General features: G+C 50.5%; 1 protein-coding gene across 4 annotated transcripts in view; it reads left to right on the top strand.

The window, feature by feature from the left end:
* PLCB3 (phospholipase C beta 3) overlaps positions 1-16933 on the top strand; it is a 75807-nt gene that overhangs the window by 28722 nt on the left and 30152 nt on the right. For all 4 annotated transcript variants that reach the window (XM_077324202.1, XM_077324203.1, XM_077324204.1 and 1 more), the window contains 9 exons: positions 1667-1746; positions 2383-2436; positions 2916-2991; positions 4450-4550; positions 5476-5642; positions 6576-6722; positions 8691-8848; positions 14068-14150; positions 14861-14945. In XM_077324202.1, coding sequence (XP_077180317.1) covers positions 1667-1746; positions 2383-2436; positions 2916-2991; positions 4450-4550; positions 5476-5642; positions 6576-6722; positions 8691-8848; positions 14068-14150; positions 14861-14945 — 951 coding nt within the window. The remainder of the gene's footprint in view (positions 1-1666; positions 1747-2382; positions 2437-2915; positions 2992-4449; positions 4551-5475; positions 5643-6575; positions 6723-8690; positions 8849-14067; positions 14151-14860; positions 14946-16933) is intronic.

Raw genomic sequence — 16933 nt, forward strand, 5'->3', positions numbered from 1 at the left:
CTCAAATCAGGTGAGATTAAGCTAGGCTAGACTGTTCCAATCAGGACAGTGTGTCAAGAGCATACTTCATTTTATAAGCCTTTTTCTTGTCTCACCGAAACAAACACTGCATGTTTTAGCTTTTCTCGGAAGATTTTTACATTTCCATTCTAAAAGTAAAGGTAAAGGTAAAGGTATCCCCTGTGCAAGCACCGAGTCATGTCTGACCCTTGGGGTGACGCCCTCCAGCGTTTTCATGGCAGACTCAATACGGGTTGGTTTGCCAGTGCCTTCCCCAGTCATTACCGTTTACCCCCCAGCAAGCTGGGTACTCATTTGACCGACCTCGGAAGGATGGAAGGCTGAGTCGACCTTGAGCTGGCTGCTGGGATCGAACTCCCAGCCTCATGGGCAAAGCTTTCAGACGGCTGCCTTACCACTCTGCGCCACAAGAGGCTCTTCCATTCTAAACCAGATGTTATTTGTTGTTGGCCTGATTTTGAGTGAAGCGATACAAAGATGGGGGCTTCATACAGCGAATTTCCATTCATTAATGAGTCGTCTCTAAAGCACTATGGTAACTTCAAACAGTGCCACTCCCCCCCCCCTTTTTGGGGCGCAGTCTCCCTTGGAGCTTCCTTGAATGTTCGAGGTTGAGTGCTATAGTGCTAAACCACTATAGCACTGAAGTGCTACGTTGCTTCAACACTATAGCACTCAACTTAGAATGTTAAAAAAAACCCCAAAGTCTTCAGAAGATGGTGTGGCAAAAAAGGGCAGGAGGGATGGCATTATAGGAATGACATCTTGAAGAGCACACTACAGTGATTCAGAAGTGCAAGGAACGGGCAGAAAACCGGAGAAAAGAGCTTCCCTCCAAAACGGCTCAGCCACACTTTGCTAACCCGACACAAGCAGGTTTGTATGATAAATTCCACCAGCAGCCAGTTACTAAAACGGGTCTGTCTGAAATTACAGCAAAGCCCATTAGCAACCAGTTGCTAAAACGGAATACAAAGGCAGCTTGAAAACGGCCACACTCTCTGTGAGTCTCCTGTTGTGTTGAACTGGGACAACACTGGATGTTTAACTTCATTCTTTAGACATCGTAATGCTGTTTAAGGCAATATAAGGAAACGTCTAAATTCAGTCTCTGAATCCCAGGGCTAGGAGGCAACATCAGGGGAAGGCCTCAGCATCTATGCCTTGTTGTTAGCCCTCCATGGGAACTGGTTGGCTGGATGCTGGGCTCGATGGACCACCGGTCTGATCCAACAGGACTCTTCTTTTGTTCTTGGTGTCTGACGTGTGCTAGGCTAGCCCTTCTATGCAGGACGGAAACAGGCAAAGGCAAGTGGCTGGCGTCACCCTGTTCCTGGGAACCAGTTTGGTGTAGTGGTTAGGAGTGCGGACTTCTAATCTGGCATGCCGGGTTCGATTCTGCGCTCCCCCACATGCAGCCAGCTGGGTGACCTTGGGCTCGCCACGGCATTGATAAAGCTTTTCTGACCAAGCAGGAATCTCAGGGCTCTCTCAGCCTCACCCACCTCACAGGGTGTCTGTTGTGGGGAGAGGAAAGGGAAGGCGACTGTAAGCCGCTTTGAGCCTGCTTCAGGTAGGGAAAAGCGGCATATAAGAACCAACTTTTCTTCTTCTTCTCCTCCTCCTCCTCCATCTCTCCTTTCAGATATGGACAGAAGGACTGTTCAATCTGGCCACAAACATCTTAGCTCAGAACGCCTCCCGGAATACCTCCTTGCAGAAAGCGTGAGTGCCTTTTTGTATACGTTTGTTCTGTCTGTGTGTACGGCGCTGTCAGGTCACAGCCGACGAATGGCAACCCTGTAGGGCAGGGGTGGCCCAACGGTGGCTCTCCAGATGTCCGTGGACTACAGTTCCCATGAGCCCCTGCCAAGGGGCTCATGGGAACTGTAGTCCACGGACATCTGGAGAGTCACCGTTTAGCCACCTCTGCTGTAGGGCTTTCAAGGCAAACGACATACAGAGGGGGTTTGCCACTGCCGCCCTCTGCATAGGGACCTTGGAATTCCTTGGTGGTGGTCTCCCATCTAAGGACTCGCCAGAGCCAACCCATTTTAGCTACTGAGAACTGACAAGATCAGGCTAGCCTTTGCCATCCAAGTGAGGATATAGACCTATTCCAACCCACCTTAAAGACTTCCGGTTTTCATGTTTTCTGAACGGGATTGGTTAGTCTGGCCTGTTCTGCTTCCATTGTGGGTTGGTAGATCTTCAGGGGTTTTGTGGGGCGGGTGCTGAAGGGTACGGCAAGAAATCTTACGGCACAGGGGTTGGGTAGAAGGCCCTGAGCCAAGTAGCCCTATCTGTCAACAGAGAAAGGAAAAGGCTGCGCGGTAACTAATCTTGGTTTTGTCCTCCCAGTTATACTCGGCTTAAACTGCAAGTCAATCAGGACGGGAGGATCCCCGTTAAGAAGTAAGATCCTTCCCCCCCCCCCCCGTCCTTCCCCACCCTTGCGCTCTGGAGTTTGAGTGATATCCCTAGAGAGGGCACTGAACGTGGGCTTTGCTGCTGGGAAGAGGGGTGCGTGACTCAGACGCTATCGTGGACCGAGGTTTACAGTACAGGGAGATTCCCCCCTCCCCCCAGATGTGCCGCTGTTCCTTGAACCCAGTTCTTCAGTCTTCCCTCTGAGAAAACAGCTGTTCTGCCTCTGCTGCTCTCCTGTAAATGTTTTGCTCCCACCCCACCCCCAAGCAGTATCACAGTTTATTTAGACCAAATATAGCCAGTTTCTGCAAGCTTATCCTAGTGTGTCATCCTGTTTTCCCCCAAACCCTTTATCATCCGTGTTTGGTCTCTTCCTGGATCATCTGTCTTTTTATTAGTGTTTCCTCGGCTCTGCCTGTTTGACACAGAGACCCCAGCTTGCCTCCTTTTTTTTCTTTTTGCAGCATTCTCAAAATGTTCTCCGCTGACAAGAAGCGGGTCGAGACAGCCTTGGAGTCCTGCGGCCTTAATTTTAACAGGGTATATTTCCCCCTTTCTCCCTGGGTTCTCCTTCTCTTCTCTTCCTGTCCCGCCTTCCCTCTCCTCCTTGCTCGGGCCTTCAATGAACGAGGGCCTCCCACACCCCCAAGGACTTAGAGGTCTGAGCAGGACATTTTCCATCCATTTCCTTAGTTCAGTTTCCCACATCGTTTCAGGAGCCTGGATCATTCCTCTGAGCCAGAGCAATATATGGCCAGGCTTTTCTCTATCCTGCCGCAGCAACCAACAGGGTAAATTGAATCTGGCTTTGCGTAAAGCAGCTTCATCATCAGACCCACTGACCTGTCAAGGTTTGTGCTTTCAACCTTGACTAGCAGCAGCTCTCCAGGGATATGGGTGACGAAAGCGCTGTCCCCAAGGCTTGTTTCTTGAGAGATTTTAACTGGAGATGCTGGGGAATTGGACGCCGGACCAATCGTGTGCTCTTGCTGAACCTCAGCCCCCTCCTTTGCTGAAGAAGTAGCTCTAGATCAGCCTTTTCCAGCCTTTTGACCTTGGAGGAGCCCCTGAATTGAATTTTCAGGCTTTGAGGATTGCGGGAATTGATGTCTACTGGCCACGTCGCATCCTTCCGAAAGTGACATATCCCTGGAAGTGACATCACCCCCTGCAATCTTCACCCTTGTTTTGTTCCTCCCCTTTTTTACTACTACTAAAGTGCATGTAGGCCAGAAAGAAGGGCAGGAGCTGAAAAGACAATCTGGACCCCCCATACCATGCCACAACCAGTCCCCTCCCTTTGATTTTTACACCCATGGCCTACTCACCAATCCATCCAGGTGGAGGCAGCCGGTTCCCTAACTTGTGGCCGAATCCATTAAGGCAGGAGGGGGAAAGCCGTGGACCCCCTCTGGAGTTCCTGCGGACCCCTGGCTGGGAATCTCTGCTTTAGACAAACATAATGAATGAGGCCCAGAGAGCCCTCCCCAAGCCCATCTGTTCCACTTAATATTCCTGGTAAGGGCTTGGAGAAGGAGCTGGTCTTATTGCTTAAGTGTCACTCAATGCTTAACACCCACTCAGGGCAGCTGTCCCGCCTCTGAGTGCCTCCTCCTCCTCCAACCGGCTTGCCTGTCTGTCCAGCAGCCAGCCATTCGCCTTCCATACCCCACCCCTGACCACCCCCTCCTCCTTCCACTTCCCTCTGAGGCTCGGAGGCTGCAAATCCCTGCGGTGTGAGAACTGCCCCTGTCGGTGAGTTCCCTAACAGTTGCCTGCAGCCTTTTCCAGGTCCTGAGGGAAGGGGGAGGCCATCTATAGAGTTCTCTCCTCCCCCCCTCCCCCAGTCTAGCGCCTGTTGTATTCCTGAATGCAACAGGCTTGGACCCTAGTATTTATTATTTTCCTCCTCTCAGTCTGGGCAGTCTTTTCTCTCTGGAGTTATCCCCTTAGCCATCCAACTTTTCTTTCTTTTCTTCCCCCCTGCCCTTCCTTCAGAGCGAGTCCATCAAACCTGACGAGTTCACCCTAGAGATCTTCGAACGCTTCTTGAACAAGCTTTGCCTTCGCCCCGACATAGACAAAATCTTGCTGGAGATGTGAGTTGGCCAAGGTGGGGCGGGTGGGGAAGCGTGAAGCCCGGAGTTTTGAGGCAGAATCCCCAGGGAGGCTGGATGTTGCCTCTTGAGGACTAGTAAACTAGGGAGGAGTCATGCATATTAGGCTTTCTTCAAATTCCCTCTTCTTTTGGTGGCAGTAATTCAGATAACATGAAAGGATCCTGTCTGCAGGCATGTGCATGCACACGAAAACTTACATCTTGAATAAAACATAGTTGGTCTTAAAGGTGCCCCTGGACTCAAACTATGTTCTGCTGCTTCAATCTGACATGGATACCCACCTTGAACCTATGAAAAAATATCGTGCATTTAACATGTTTATTTTGCTTGCCCTGTACAATGGAATGCTATTTTGGCTGTCACAAAATGTTGGCCCACTTCTAATAAGTCAAGAATTTTGTTTATAGGCAGTTGAATTCTATCAAAGTCTCAATTGCCATCCATGCATATTTTTTCATGGAATTCATATAATCAAGAGCTGGAAGGGACTATAGAGGCCACCTAGTCCAATCCCCTGCTCAATGCAGGATTAGCCTAAAGCAGGGGTAGTCAAACTGTGGCCCTCCAGATGTCCATGGACTACAATTCCCATGAGCCCCTGGCCTAAAGCATCCCTGAAAAGCATCTGTCCAGCTGCTGTTTAAAGGCTGCCAGTGAGGGGGAGCTCACCACCCCCTTAGGCAACTGAGGTTTATCCTGTGGTTTAATACTTTTTAAATGAACTGGTGGGGAGGTTCCCCAGATTTCCCCCCAAAAGTGAACATTTGTTTAGTTAAACAAGCAGTCACTCTTTTGTTGTATTAATGGGCCTGTTTTTGATGGGGAAGGCCACCCACGCTGTTTCTTCCAAGATAAATTTGGATGAAGACCTCTGTCTTCCCTCCTTCCTTCCCTTTACTAACAGCGGAGCCAAGGGAAAGCCTTACCTGAGCTTGGACCAGCTGATGGACTTCATTAACCAGAAGCAGCGAGACCCCCGTCTCAACGAGGTTCTGTACCCCCCACTCACCCGGGCCCAAGTGCGGCAGCTAATCGACAAGTACGAGCCCAATCAGCAGTTCCAGCAACGTGGTGAGCCCCCCCCCCACCCCCCGCTCGGACCCGGGCTAAGGCTAGAGGGCCAGTGTCTAAGACAAGGGTCCCCAATCTTTTAGAAGCTGGTGGGCACATTTGGAGGTTTGAGGGGGAGGGGCCGTGTCACCCCAAAAAACAGGTTCTGCAGGAGGTGGAGCCAAATGGAATATTTCCTCGCACCTCCTGGGAAGAAGGAAAATTCGAAGAGGGGATGGGAACCACACACTGAGGAAAGCCCAGGTGCTAGGGTTGGGTGCTTCGGCACTCGAAGTGGCCTGTCTCTTCCTGTCTCTCCCAGCGCAGTCAACGCCACACTCTGGGGGGGGGGGAGTCATGGGCGTCAGCGCCCTGGCGGGTGCACACACACAGGCTCACCTCCCCCCCTCTCTTCGGGCGCCAAAGCACTCAACCCTAGACCTGTTGACCTGATCTTTCAGTGGCAAACATTTGAATGAGGGTAGCCAGTAACAATGCCTATCTTACCAGTTTGGTGTAGCCAGTTTGGTGTAGTGGTTAGGAGTGCGGACTTCTAATCTGGCATGCCGGGTTCGATTCTGCACTCCCTCACATGCAGCCAGCTGAGTGACCTTGGGCTCGCCACGGCACTGATAAAAAACTGCTCTGACCGGGCAGTGATATCAGGACTCTCTCAGCCTCACCCACCCCACAGGGTGTCTGTGGTGGGGAGAGGAAAGGGAAGGCGACTGTAAGCCGCTTTGAGACTCCTTAGGGTAGGGAAAAGCGGCATATAAGAACCAATTCTTCTTCTTCTTCTTCTTCTACCAGCTTTCTGGCTGGTGCTGGTGCTGTGTTGCGATATTGGGGCACCCTGGCTTGCTGGTAGTGTGGGAGTAATCACGGACCCTTTTGGCACCCCAGTTCCCTTCTGTTGTTTCTATTGACCTGTTTTTCATTCCCCCTTTCTCCCAGACCAGATGTCGATGGAAGGGTTTGGGCGTTACCTGGGAGGAGAGGAGAACACCGTTGTGCCGCCCGACAAGCTGGATTTAAGTGACGACATGACCCAGCCTCTGAGCAGCTACTTCATTAATTCCTCACATAATACCTACCTCACAGGTACACGAGGCATCCGGATGGCTGCAGTGAAATCGGGAATATCGAGAGGGACTGCCTCCCCACTCTGCTTTCCCAGATGCCAGCCCAGAAGCAAATGATATGTGCCCCCCCCCCAGCCCAAATGCCATCCGTGGCAACGACAACTTGAAATTGGTGGTAGTGGAGAAAACGGTCCTCTGACCCTCACCACCTTCTCGGATGAGGGAAAACTGGCTATCACGTGCATGGCACATAGAAAACTAGCCCATCAGGGGAAAGGCTGATGTGTAATAGGCAAGGCATTCAGTGGTAGAGCCAGTTTGTGGTTTTATCACCTCAGTGAAAACTAGGCCTTGCTTCACTCCAGGCCTGTGTAAATTGTGCCTTGCAGGGCCAAACACCGCTACATCCAAGATGGCTTCTCAACTCCCACCTGGTTTTAAAATCCTGGCCCAGAAGCCAAATCTGAAGACTGGGTTGTCAAAGGCTGTGAATGAACTGCGTTTGACTTGGGAGACCATTCAGAAAGAGGTGGCATATAAATTAAAAATGAACTAGAAAAAAAGCCCACTGTACTCTAAATACAGCGGGCGCTAGCGGTTCGTTCTGCCCCCCCCCCTCGGTGCGGCTTACCTGGAGGCGAGGGGGGCCGGAGTCCAAGCGGGTCAGTGATTGGGTGGGCCGGGCGCCGCCAGAACCCAGAGAGTGACAGCGGCGGGCAGCAGGGGCTTCTGCTGGCGCCAGGTGCTCCCTCGCAGTTGCGAGGGAGCAGCTGGGGCCAGCAGAAGGCTTGTGAGGAAGGGACCCGGGGCAAGAAAGGAGCAGGGATGCCACGTCTTTGACGTGACGTCCCTGCTCCTTTCCCTGGTGGGAGGAGAAGGCAGCTGGAGGACTCACCGTGCAGCCAGCATTCTCTGTCTGTGCGGCAACTCCCCAGCCGGGGCAACTGAGGCTTGGGATTTGCGTGGCTCCCCATTGGCCGCTTGGCCCTGGATGGACACTCGGGGGGGGGGGGGGCCCAATCAGGAGCCGCTTCGCGGCTCCTGATTGGGCCCTCCAAGTTTTTATCCCGGACAGAGCCCGCCCTATCTCCTCCCACAGTGCCCTTACTCTTTTATTTATTTCGCTCCTGCGGAGCGGTTAAAGATTTGTATCCCGCCTTTCTCTCCAAAGCAGCATACACCGTTCTCCTCTCCCCTGTCATATCCTCCCAATAACCCTGTGAGGTAGATTAGATGGAGAGTGTTTTTTTTTTAAAGTGAGAATTGTTCTAGCATAGAGGTTGCAAGGAACAAGTATGATCCAGCTGGTCCTTGGTTCAAATCATGCCTTGGCCTCGTTACAGTCTCTACCTTTGCCTTAGCGATAACACTGGCCGATATTGCATGGCTCTTGTGAAGACCTCCAAGATAATGCATGAAGTACTTTGAATATGCTATAGAATGTGCCTTTTCAACATATATTTTTTTCAAAGATTTGTGCAGGAGTCAACGCAAGCTTTGAGGCCCTTGGCCCTTATATTTATTTTATTTATGTTGTTTATTTATTTATTTATAGCCTGCCATTCCCAGTAAACCGGTTTGGGACAGTTAACATAACAATAAAATTACATTAAAATACCAATAAAACATTCCAAAACATTAATTAAAGACACATGGCAGTAAAAATCTCTGCCTATCCATACCGGTACGCCTGCTCCTGGGATAGCAGAGGGCTATGTCAACGATGACACATCCCATTAGAACTTTCTGCACTGGCCTTAACCATTAACCTGGCGGAAGAGCTCCGTCTTACGGGCCCCATGGAAAGCTGACAATTCCCGCAGGGCCTGCAGCTCCTCCAGGAGCTCGTTCCACCAGGTATGGGCCAGGACCGAAAAGGCCCTGGCCCTGATTGAGGCCAGGTGAGCTTCCCTGGGGCTAGGAAGCTCTTTCCTTCTACATACATGCAACGGTTTCTCCATCTTTCCTCCTTGCCTCCTCCCCAAAGCTGGGCAGCTGACAGGCAATTCTTCGGTAGAGATGTATCGCCAGGTGCTGCTGAGCGGCTGCCGTTGCATCGAGCTTGATTGCTGGAAGGGACGCCCCCAAGACGAGGAGCCCTTCATCACGCACGGGTTCACGATGACCACAGAGATACCCTTCAAGGTAAGCAGGGGCATTCCCCCGCACTCTTCTGACATTAACGAAGCTGGTATCTGTCCTCCTAATGAGTTATTTCTGGGCGTGGGTGCGTATTGGAGAAAATATTCTAAATCCTCCTCCATCGATAGTCGAATTTGAGATGAGCCTGGAGTTAGCCGCTGAAAACAAGGGTGACTTCCTGGAGCTGGCTTTCTCAGGCAGAGTGTCATGAAACCCTGGAGCTTCTTGACAGCCCTAGAAGGGGTTCCTGAGTGGATGGGAGTTAATTAATGTTTAATATATATTTTTGTTATACATTAATTGGATGATATGACCGTATATGGTCATGTTGACCTGTCCCTCCCCCCTCCAGTGGCCAATGATGAGCCTGAAGGGGAGGGCCCCTGGGTGGGCGTGTCCACAGCTCTGCTTCCCAATCCTGTTATGGTCCCATTTCTGGGGTTTCTCAAAGCCTGCGAAAATGTTTCAGGGGTTTCTCAAAGTTGAGAAAATCTGCCTTGGAGAGTCTTACAGAGTCATCTTGTTCACCCCATAGAGTAAGCCTGACCAGGACGTTTTTATACGGGACTAGGAGTACCACGTGACCTGCTCTGGCCTATTGCTGTTAAGAGGCTTTCTCATTGGTCTAGTTCAGAGTGAGGTGTGACATCGCAAGGTGAAGAGGAGGAGGAATCCGGTAGCATGCAAGCCACTGCCTTGAAGGTTGAATGCCTGAGCTGGCAAGGAAGCTGTGATCCTGCCCTCTTCTAGTACTAGAGGTAGAAACGGGTAGAGCTGCCACATTTCCCTCCCTCCTTTGCTCTGCTCATTCCCTCATGTGTTATTCTGCTAGATCAGCGTTCCTCAGCCTTACCACTGAGAAACCCCTGAAACCCCAGAAGTGGCACAATGGTGCAGAATATGGTTGGGAAGCAGAGCTGTAGACATGCTCACCTGGGGCCCCACCTCTTCCTGGCCCATCATTGGCCATTGTGGGGGGGGGGGTCAACATGATCATATATGGTCAAATCACCAGATAAATATTTAATACACCCTGGTTGAGGAAGTCTGTGCCAGACAGTACTTACAGTGAATGTCCCAACCATGTTTTTTGGCTTAGCCAAGCCTCAAAGCATAGGAATCAGTGCCCGTAGCTTACATCTCTTGCTTCCCAGATTTTTGCTGTCTCCAATGGCATTTTGACTGAGCCTTGTCTGTGATACTATCAGAACTGCTGCGATAGTTGGGAAACCGCTTGTGGTGCAGGCAGTGATAACCACGGCAGATTCCATCTTGTTCTGAAATGTGTTTCTTTGAATGTGTGGCCCAGAGAGGCATATAATTACTTCTGCATCTGTCTTGGTACTGACAATGAAGTCTAGCAGGAACCGTAAAAACCCAAGTGGTAACAGTTAGGACCTACAAAGGTGGACTGTCTGTATCGTTGTTAAAATTATATTACTTTTATTATTGTGCGCAGTTAAAAAGAAACAAATTTGGGAATTAAAAACATATTTCCAGCCCATAGGCTTTTGCAAACCAGTATGCTATGCACTATGTGAACCAATAGATGGACACGTTTCCGCCCTTATAGGGCCTTCTTCAAAGGTCTGGGCTTAACATACACCAGTTCTTAACACATATAAAATACGTACAGCAGCCAATAAAAGCTCCAAGGTGAGAGCTGTAAAGCAGTGGTCCCTAACCACCGGGCCGCGGCTCCCTCTCCCCGCCCCCCCCCCCGCAGTGAGAAACTTCCCGGGCTGGAAACAAATCGGCCGCCAAAGTGGCCGATTAGTTTGCGGCCCGGCAAGCTTCTTTTTTGGCAGGTCCACACATGCACGTTTGCGTCTGCACATGGCGCAAATGTGCATGCATGGACCTGCCGCGCGTTTGCACATGCGTGGCATGCGCGGCCGCAGGATCGCCCTCCCCCCTCACCGGTCCGCAGTCTTAGAAAGGTTGCGGACCACTCCTGTAAAGTACCAAAGTCAGTTGATGAAAGAAGATATCTAATTAGCAGTCATTAGCTCTCTTCCAAGGCTGCCCAAAATTTTGCAGTGGTGTGTTTCCTTATTAGTGCAACTTGTTCATGGCTTGATTCTTCTCTTGTGGACAAGATTGCACTTAAAGGGGGGCGCAAGGCGGCTGAAATGTATTTTTCCAGCATGTGTCTGAACAAGTTAATGAGGTTTCTCCCTCCTTTTCCGCATAGCCATCTGTTTTCTTTCATGAGTAGCAGCTGAAATCTCCCCTCCAAAGGCAAGTTTTGATTAAAAAACACCCATGATATTTAAGTATACTCTATTTATATTTAAATATATATAAACATGTTCAGTGTGAGCTGATGTAGGAGCCTTGTGGTTTATGATGGAGAGAAGGATAGTGGAATAGAATTAAGTTTGCAAGTAGGTCCTGAAAGATTGTGTAGGTAGTTTTGGAGTGGTCCTACTTCAAAAAGGATGTGGACAAAACGGAGAGAAAAAGAAGAGTTGGTTCTTATATGCCGCTTTTCTCTACCCTAAGGAGTCTCAAAGCGGCTTATAGTCGCCTTCCCTTTCCTCTCCCCACAACAGACACCGTGTGAGGCTGAGAGAGCCCTGAGATTACTGAAGAAGAAGAAAAGTTGGTTCTTATAGGCCGCTTTTCTCTACCCAAAGGAGGCTGTGGCCTGCTTCATGGGTGGGACCAGCAAAAAACCCTGCGAGACCCCAGTGTCGCTTTTTTCTGACACAATAAAATGCATTCTCTATGCAGAGTAAAACAATAGCTGAGAGTGGTGTTCCTAGATATTACATATCTTAGAAGGTGATGCTCCAAAAAGAAACACACTATACCAGTATTTGTTGGGGCTACACTTAACAGATTTCCTTTGACCGCCCAGCTATATTTCATAATTGGTTTTAGATAAGAGTGCATTATGTAATACTAGTTTCAAAGCCTGTTCTTAAGTTCATAAGAACGGGCTTTGAAAGGGTCTTATTCATCAGCTTCCTGGCGGCTTCCGAGGCCACCGGGAAGCACTGAGGGCGAGGGGAGGGTGGGGGAGAGGGAGCACTTCCCGGGGCCTGGCAAGCACACCCGGGTGTGCTTTCCAGGCCTTTGGGAAGCGCTCCCCCCCCCCCCCGCGGCCAGGCCTCTTACCTGAGGCCCTGGCCGTGGAGGGGCGGAGTCACAGACATGCCTGGCTCTAACAGCCAGGCATGTCTGTGAAGCAAGGGGTGAGGGCTTGGTGAGAGAGGGCGGGAGCTGTAGGGGCAGGGCCAATCAGGGTGCAGCTGGCCGCACCCTGATTAGCCCTGGTGAAGCCGGACCGTTCGTCCCCCATGGTTGTTTCACAATTATTAAGAGGCACCGAATGGATAAGATTATTGACCATTCAACCCAGTAGGGTTGAAACCCGTATGGTCTGTTCATGTGCAGTTAGATCTGAGTAGTTTTTATATCGTTTTTACTTTGTTTTTAACCTAATATTGGTGCACTCCTTATATTTGTGCCAGAACTTGGAGAATGTAAAAGGATCCCAAAGGATTTGGGCAAGGGACGTCCCGTTCACCATTTTCTTTCCTACTGTGGACAGTCAGGAGCTCCCTAAAGAAGGGGACATGGAGGCAAAACAGCCTTCTAGTGCAGGGGTAGTCAAACTGCAGCCCTCCAGATGTCCATGGACTACAATTCCCAGAAGCCCCTGCCAGCGAATGCTGGCAGGGGCTCCTGGGAATTGTAGTCCATGGACATCTGGAGGGCCGCAGTTTGTCTACCCCTGTTCTAGTGTGTCCTCAGCCCCTGGAATTCAGAGAGCAGCTGCCTCCACGTGAGGACTCCATTTAGCTATTCCAGACTGAAGATGCACAGATGCAACCCACAGCTGGTACACTTTAGATCATGGGTCTCCAACCTGGTGCCAGTGGGTGCCTTGCCATCCACTGGAATGTTTTCTGGTGCCTGTCAAGTATTCCTAAGAATATTTAAGGCTTTTGCACAGCTAGGCTTCTGATTGACAGCTGGAGATCTGATTGGCTGTGCAGATTTCTAAAAATGTTGCTTTGGCAGCCGCTGTCAACATGGCACAAGGATCTGCACGGTGTTAATAAAGTTAAGCCATTTTGTTGCTGCACCTGCTATGAAATGTCAGGGTCAGAAAACGTTGGGGACCCCTGCTTTTGGTCATCAGTTGTGGGTCTGAGTCCTGATTTAAGGTGTGCATTTGGCTATATCTGAACTGAAAAAATATTCGGAAAATACCTTACCAATTTTTTCTATCTGTTCTTTCAGCTGGATATAGACAGGGGCTGGCAATCCAAAAAGGCCGAGCACCCCAAAGGATTAGGCGGTTTTCGGGACTGCAGAATAGTTGAATTTAAAGGGATTGCATTTTCTTGAAATGCCTTCAGAGTTCACTTACAGCTTGGAGAAGGCATCTAAAGGGACCACGAGCTCTTTAAACTCTGTTAACACCCTCCATTGTAACCATTGGGAGGGGTCCATACAATTAGATCCCTTGTTCCGATATTTTTGAAACTTGGGTTGCTGTTTTTTTTTAGGAGAGGCACTAGCAGCTATCCTGTAAATTTGGTGCTTCTGCCCCAAACTGCCCCCTAAGCCTCAGATACTCCCAGATCCAATTCCTCATTATGCCCTATGGGGATTATTGACTAGAGCGGTCCTCAACCTTTTTATGGTTGAGGACTGGCTCTGGGGGTGAGGAAGAGCTGGCGGCTCAGGCGCCGCACATGCGCATTAGAGCCCTTGATGGTGAAAGTGTGCATGCGCGGTTTGTGTGTGCTGGTGGCTGCGCCTGCCTCTTCCCCCCCTCTCGCAGCAAGAAGCTAGCCAGGCCGCATGTCGTGGCCTGGTGAGCTTCTTGCTGCGGGGGGGGGGGGGGAGAGGCAGGTGTGGCCGGCGGCAGCCCATTACCAAGGCCCTCGCGGCCCGGTACGGGGCCGCGGACCTGGGGTTGACGACCCCCAGACAAGAGGGTATGTTGGAGTGGAAAAAAAATTAGCCAATTACCATACAGTATTGGGATTCGCAGATATTGGCAACTAATAATATTTTTTGGGTTCAGTGTATTTGAACCCCAAAAATACTGATGTGGGGGGGCACAGCCCTAGTCCTGAGGCGGCGGCAGAACCTTCTTCAAAATATACCTCCTGCTTCTCTCTTCATCCCCTCCCGCACTTTACCCAGAGAAGTACTTCTTGGCCCTCTTAACCTCCCTTCCTGCCTTGTTGTTATTACAGGAGGTCATAGAGGCCATTGCTGAAAGTGCCTTCAAGACATCGCCTTTTCCTGTCATCCTTTCATTTGAGAATCACGTGGACTCGTGAGTAGCCAAAGAGGCCCTTGTCATGAAGGCAGAGAGATGGACCCGTTCCCCTTCTCCTCCCGCCCATCATCCTGTGTAACTGGGAGAAGGTGGAGGTCTGCATCCCTGGTGAGGCAGGGCAGGGAGCAGTTCCTGTTGGCAGCAGAGGAGAGGACCCGGAGTAATGGGTTTAAACTAGATGTAGAAGGGTACCCGTTAGATATCAGCCGGAAAAAAATTCACTGTCAGAGTAGTTCAATGGTGGAATCCGCTGCCTGGCTCCCCCTCACTGGCGTTCTCCGAGAAGTGGCTGGACCAACATTTTCCAACTTTTTGACCATTGAAGAACCCCTAAAATATTTTCCAGGCTTCGAGGAGCCCCAGAATTGGTGATATGCCCCTTCAGAAGTGAGAAGTGAGCCATCAATTGATTGATCGTTCATTGGAGAAAGAGAAGGCCTGTAGAGCAACAGGGAAAGTTGGCTCCAGGGTTGTCCAGTGGTCATTCAAACTTCTGGGAAAGGCTGCATAAGCCCTGGGGGAGCTCTCGCAGAACCCTAGGGGTTTTTGGAATCCTGGTTGGGAATCCTGGGCTGGACAGGCGCTTACCATGGATGCCTTACACTGATCCTGCATAGAGCAGAGGCTTGGACAAGATGGCCTGTCTGGCCCCTTCCAACTCTATGATTCTGTGATCATCTTCCCTCTGTGTCTTCTTTCTTTCCTAGGGCCAAGCAGCAGGCGAAGATGGCGGAGTATTGCCGAAACACCTTTGCGGATGCTCTGCTCATTGACCCCTTGGAAAAATACCCGGTGCGTCCCCACAACCCAGGCATTTTCCTGCAAAGTACTTTTAAAAAATCATTTGATTTTTTTCACGCAGTCTGCACATTACTGCGCAGATGTGTGCAGGCCTCTTCCCCTTAGGGCTTTTGGTTTATATCCAAGAGTCAAGGGTGGGCTCCTCTGCAACAGTGGCCTGCTTTCAAGACCTGAATTATCTAGTAAGGGAAGACGTATTCAACTTGAGGTTCATTGTGCTGGTGAGAGACCATAACAAGGCAAAGCAACAAGAGTCTTGTGGCATCTTGAAGATTCAGTAGTCCGTTATCTGATAAGTTTTTGTGAGCTAGTGGACCCTTCACAGATAGATCGTGGCCCATTCCGTTGGTGCAGAGAAGAAGAAGAAGACGAGTTGGTTCTTATATGCCGCTTTTCTCTACCCGAAGCAGGCTCAAAGCGGCTTACATTCACCTTCCCCTTCCTCTCCCCACAACAGACACCCTGTGAGGGAGGTGAGGCTGAGAGAGCCCTGATATTACTGAAGAAGAAGACTTGGTTCTTATATGCCGCTTTTCTCTACCCCCAGGAGTCTCAAAGCGGCTTACAGTCGCCTTCCCTTTCCTCTCCCCACAACAGGCACCCTGTGAGGGAGGTGAGGCTGAGAGAGCCCAGATATTCCTGCTCGGTCAGAGCAGCTTTATCTGCAGTAGCGAGCCCAAAGTCACCCAGCTGGCTGCATGTGGGAGAGTGCAGAATTGTGAACCTGGCTTGCCAGATTAGAAGTCCGCACTCTTAACCACGACACCAAGCTTTTGTCATGATTAAGAATGTTAGCATCGGGGGGACACAAGTTGAAATCCCCAGTTGTCCCATGGATGGTCACAGGGTGACCTTGGATCATGTGCAAATTCTTAGCCATAACCTACCTCACAGGGCTATTGTGCAGAGAGGAGAGTTACTTAAATTGCTTTGGGTCCTCATTGGTGAAAAACGCAGAGGACGAATGAATTAAATAAATGCACCCCGAGCTAGAAACAGCTGTTCCCCTCCTTCTCCTCCTGCTACTGCGAAGAATCTAGAAGGCCTAGCTTCCTGAGGCAAAGGTGTGTTACATAACATTGCAAACCACAGAGCCGAAACAAGATGCTGTCAAAAGAGTAAATGATCCTCTTGGAGTTGGGTATGAGGTCTGCTCTGGACACTTGATGTATTGACAAAAGCAGAGTGTATCTGGATAGCGTACATAAACCTCTACGGAGGATAAACAGAGCTGAAAGGGGTTCCAGCAGTAATGCAGGAAGTTCAGATGTACCCTCCCTACACACTACTCCAGTGCCAACCTGTTTTCTTCTGTTGATTGTTCATTGTGAACCTTTCTTTTTTCGTACTGCTATTTCCCGAGGAAGGCAAAAACCCAATCCCTTGGGTTTCCTTCCTGATCCCAAAGTGGTGATCGGCATTACTCTGGGCATGTCAGAAAGGGCACAAGAGCCAAGTGCCACAGCCAACTTGGTGCTATGGTTAAGAGTGGCAGCCTCTAATCTGGAGAACTGGGTTCGATTCTCTACTCGTCTTCATGCAGCCAGCTGGGTGACCTTGGTGCTGCTGCGCACGCACAAAACTGGTGTGCGTTTGCGCTCCCGCCAGATGCAAATGCGCATGTGAGGCAAGTGCGCGCATGCGCGTTTGCACCGCTGGCATGCTGGCGTCCGCGGCTCCCTCCCCCCCCCCCCGAAGCAAGAAGCTTGCCGGGCTGCAAGCTAATTGACCGCTTCAACGGCTGATTTGCTCGCGGCCTAGAGAGCTTCTCGCTGTGGGGGGTTGGGTGGGGAGAGGGAGCCATGGCCCGGCGCTGAGGGACCACGATTGGGGACCACTGCTCTAGATGGTTTGCGTTAGATGTTTTTGTGTGGGATGGAATGTCCCCTTAAGGATGTTGTAGGCAGGACTCTGTGGGGTTGGACGGGTGAGGAAGGAAGCAATCACAAGAGAAAATCTAGATCCGCTAGAGCAGTGGT

The sequence above is a fragment of the Paroedura picta genome, chromosome 1 (genome assembly GCF_049243985.1).
Source record: "Paroedura picta isolate Pp20150507F chromosome 1, Ppicta_v3.0, whole genome shotgun sequence".
Classification (NCBI taxonomy): Eukaryota; Metazoa; Chordata; class Lepidosauria; order Squamata; family Gekkonidae; genus Paroedura; species Paroedura picta.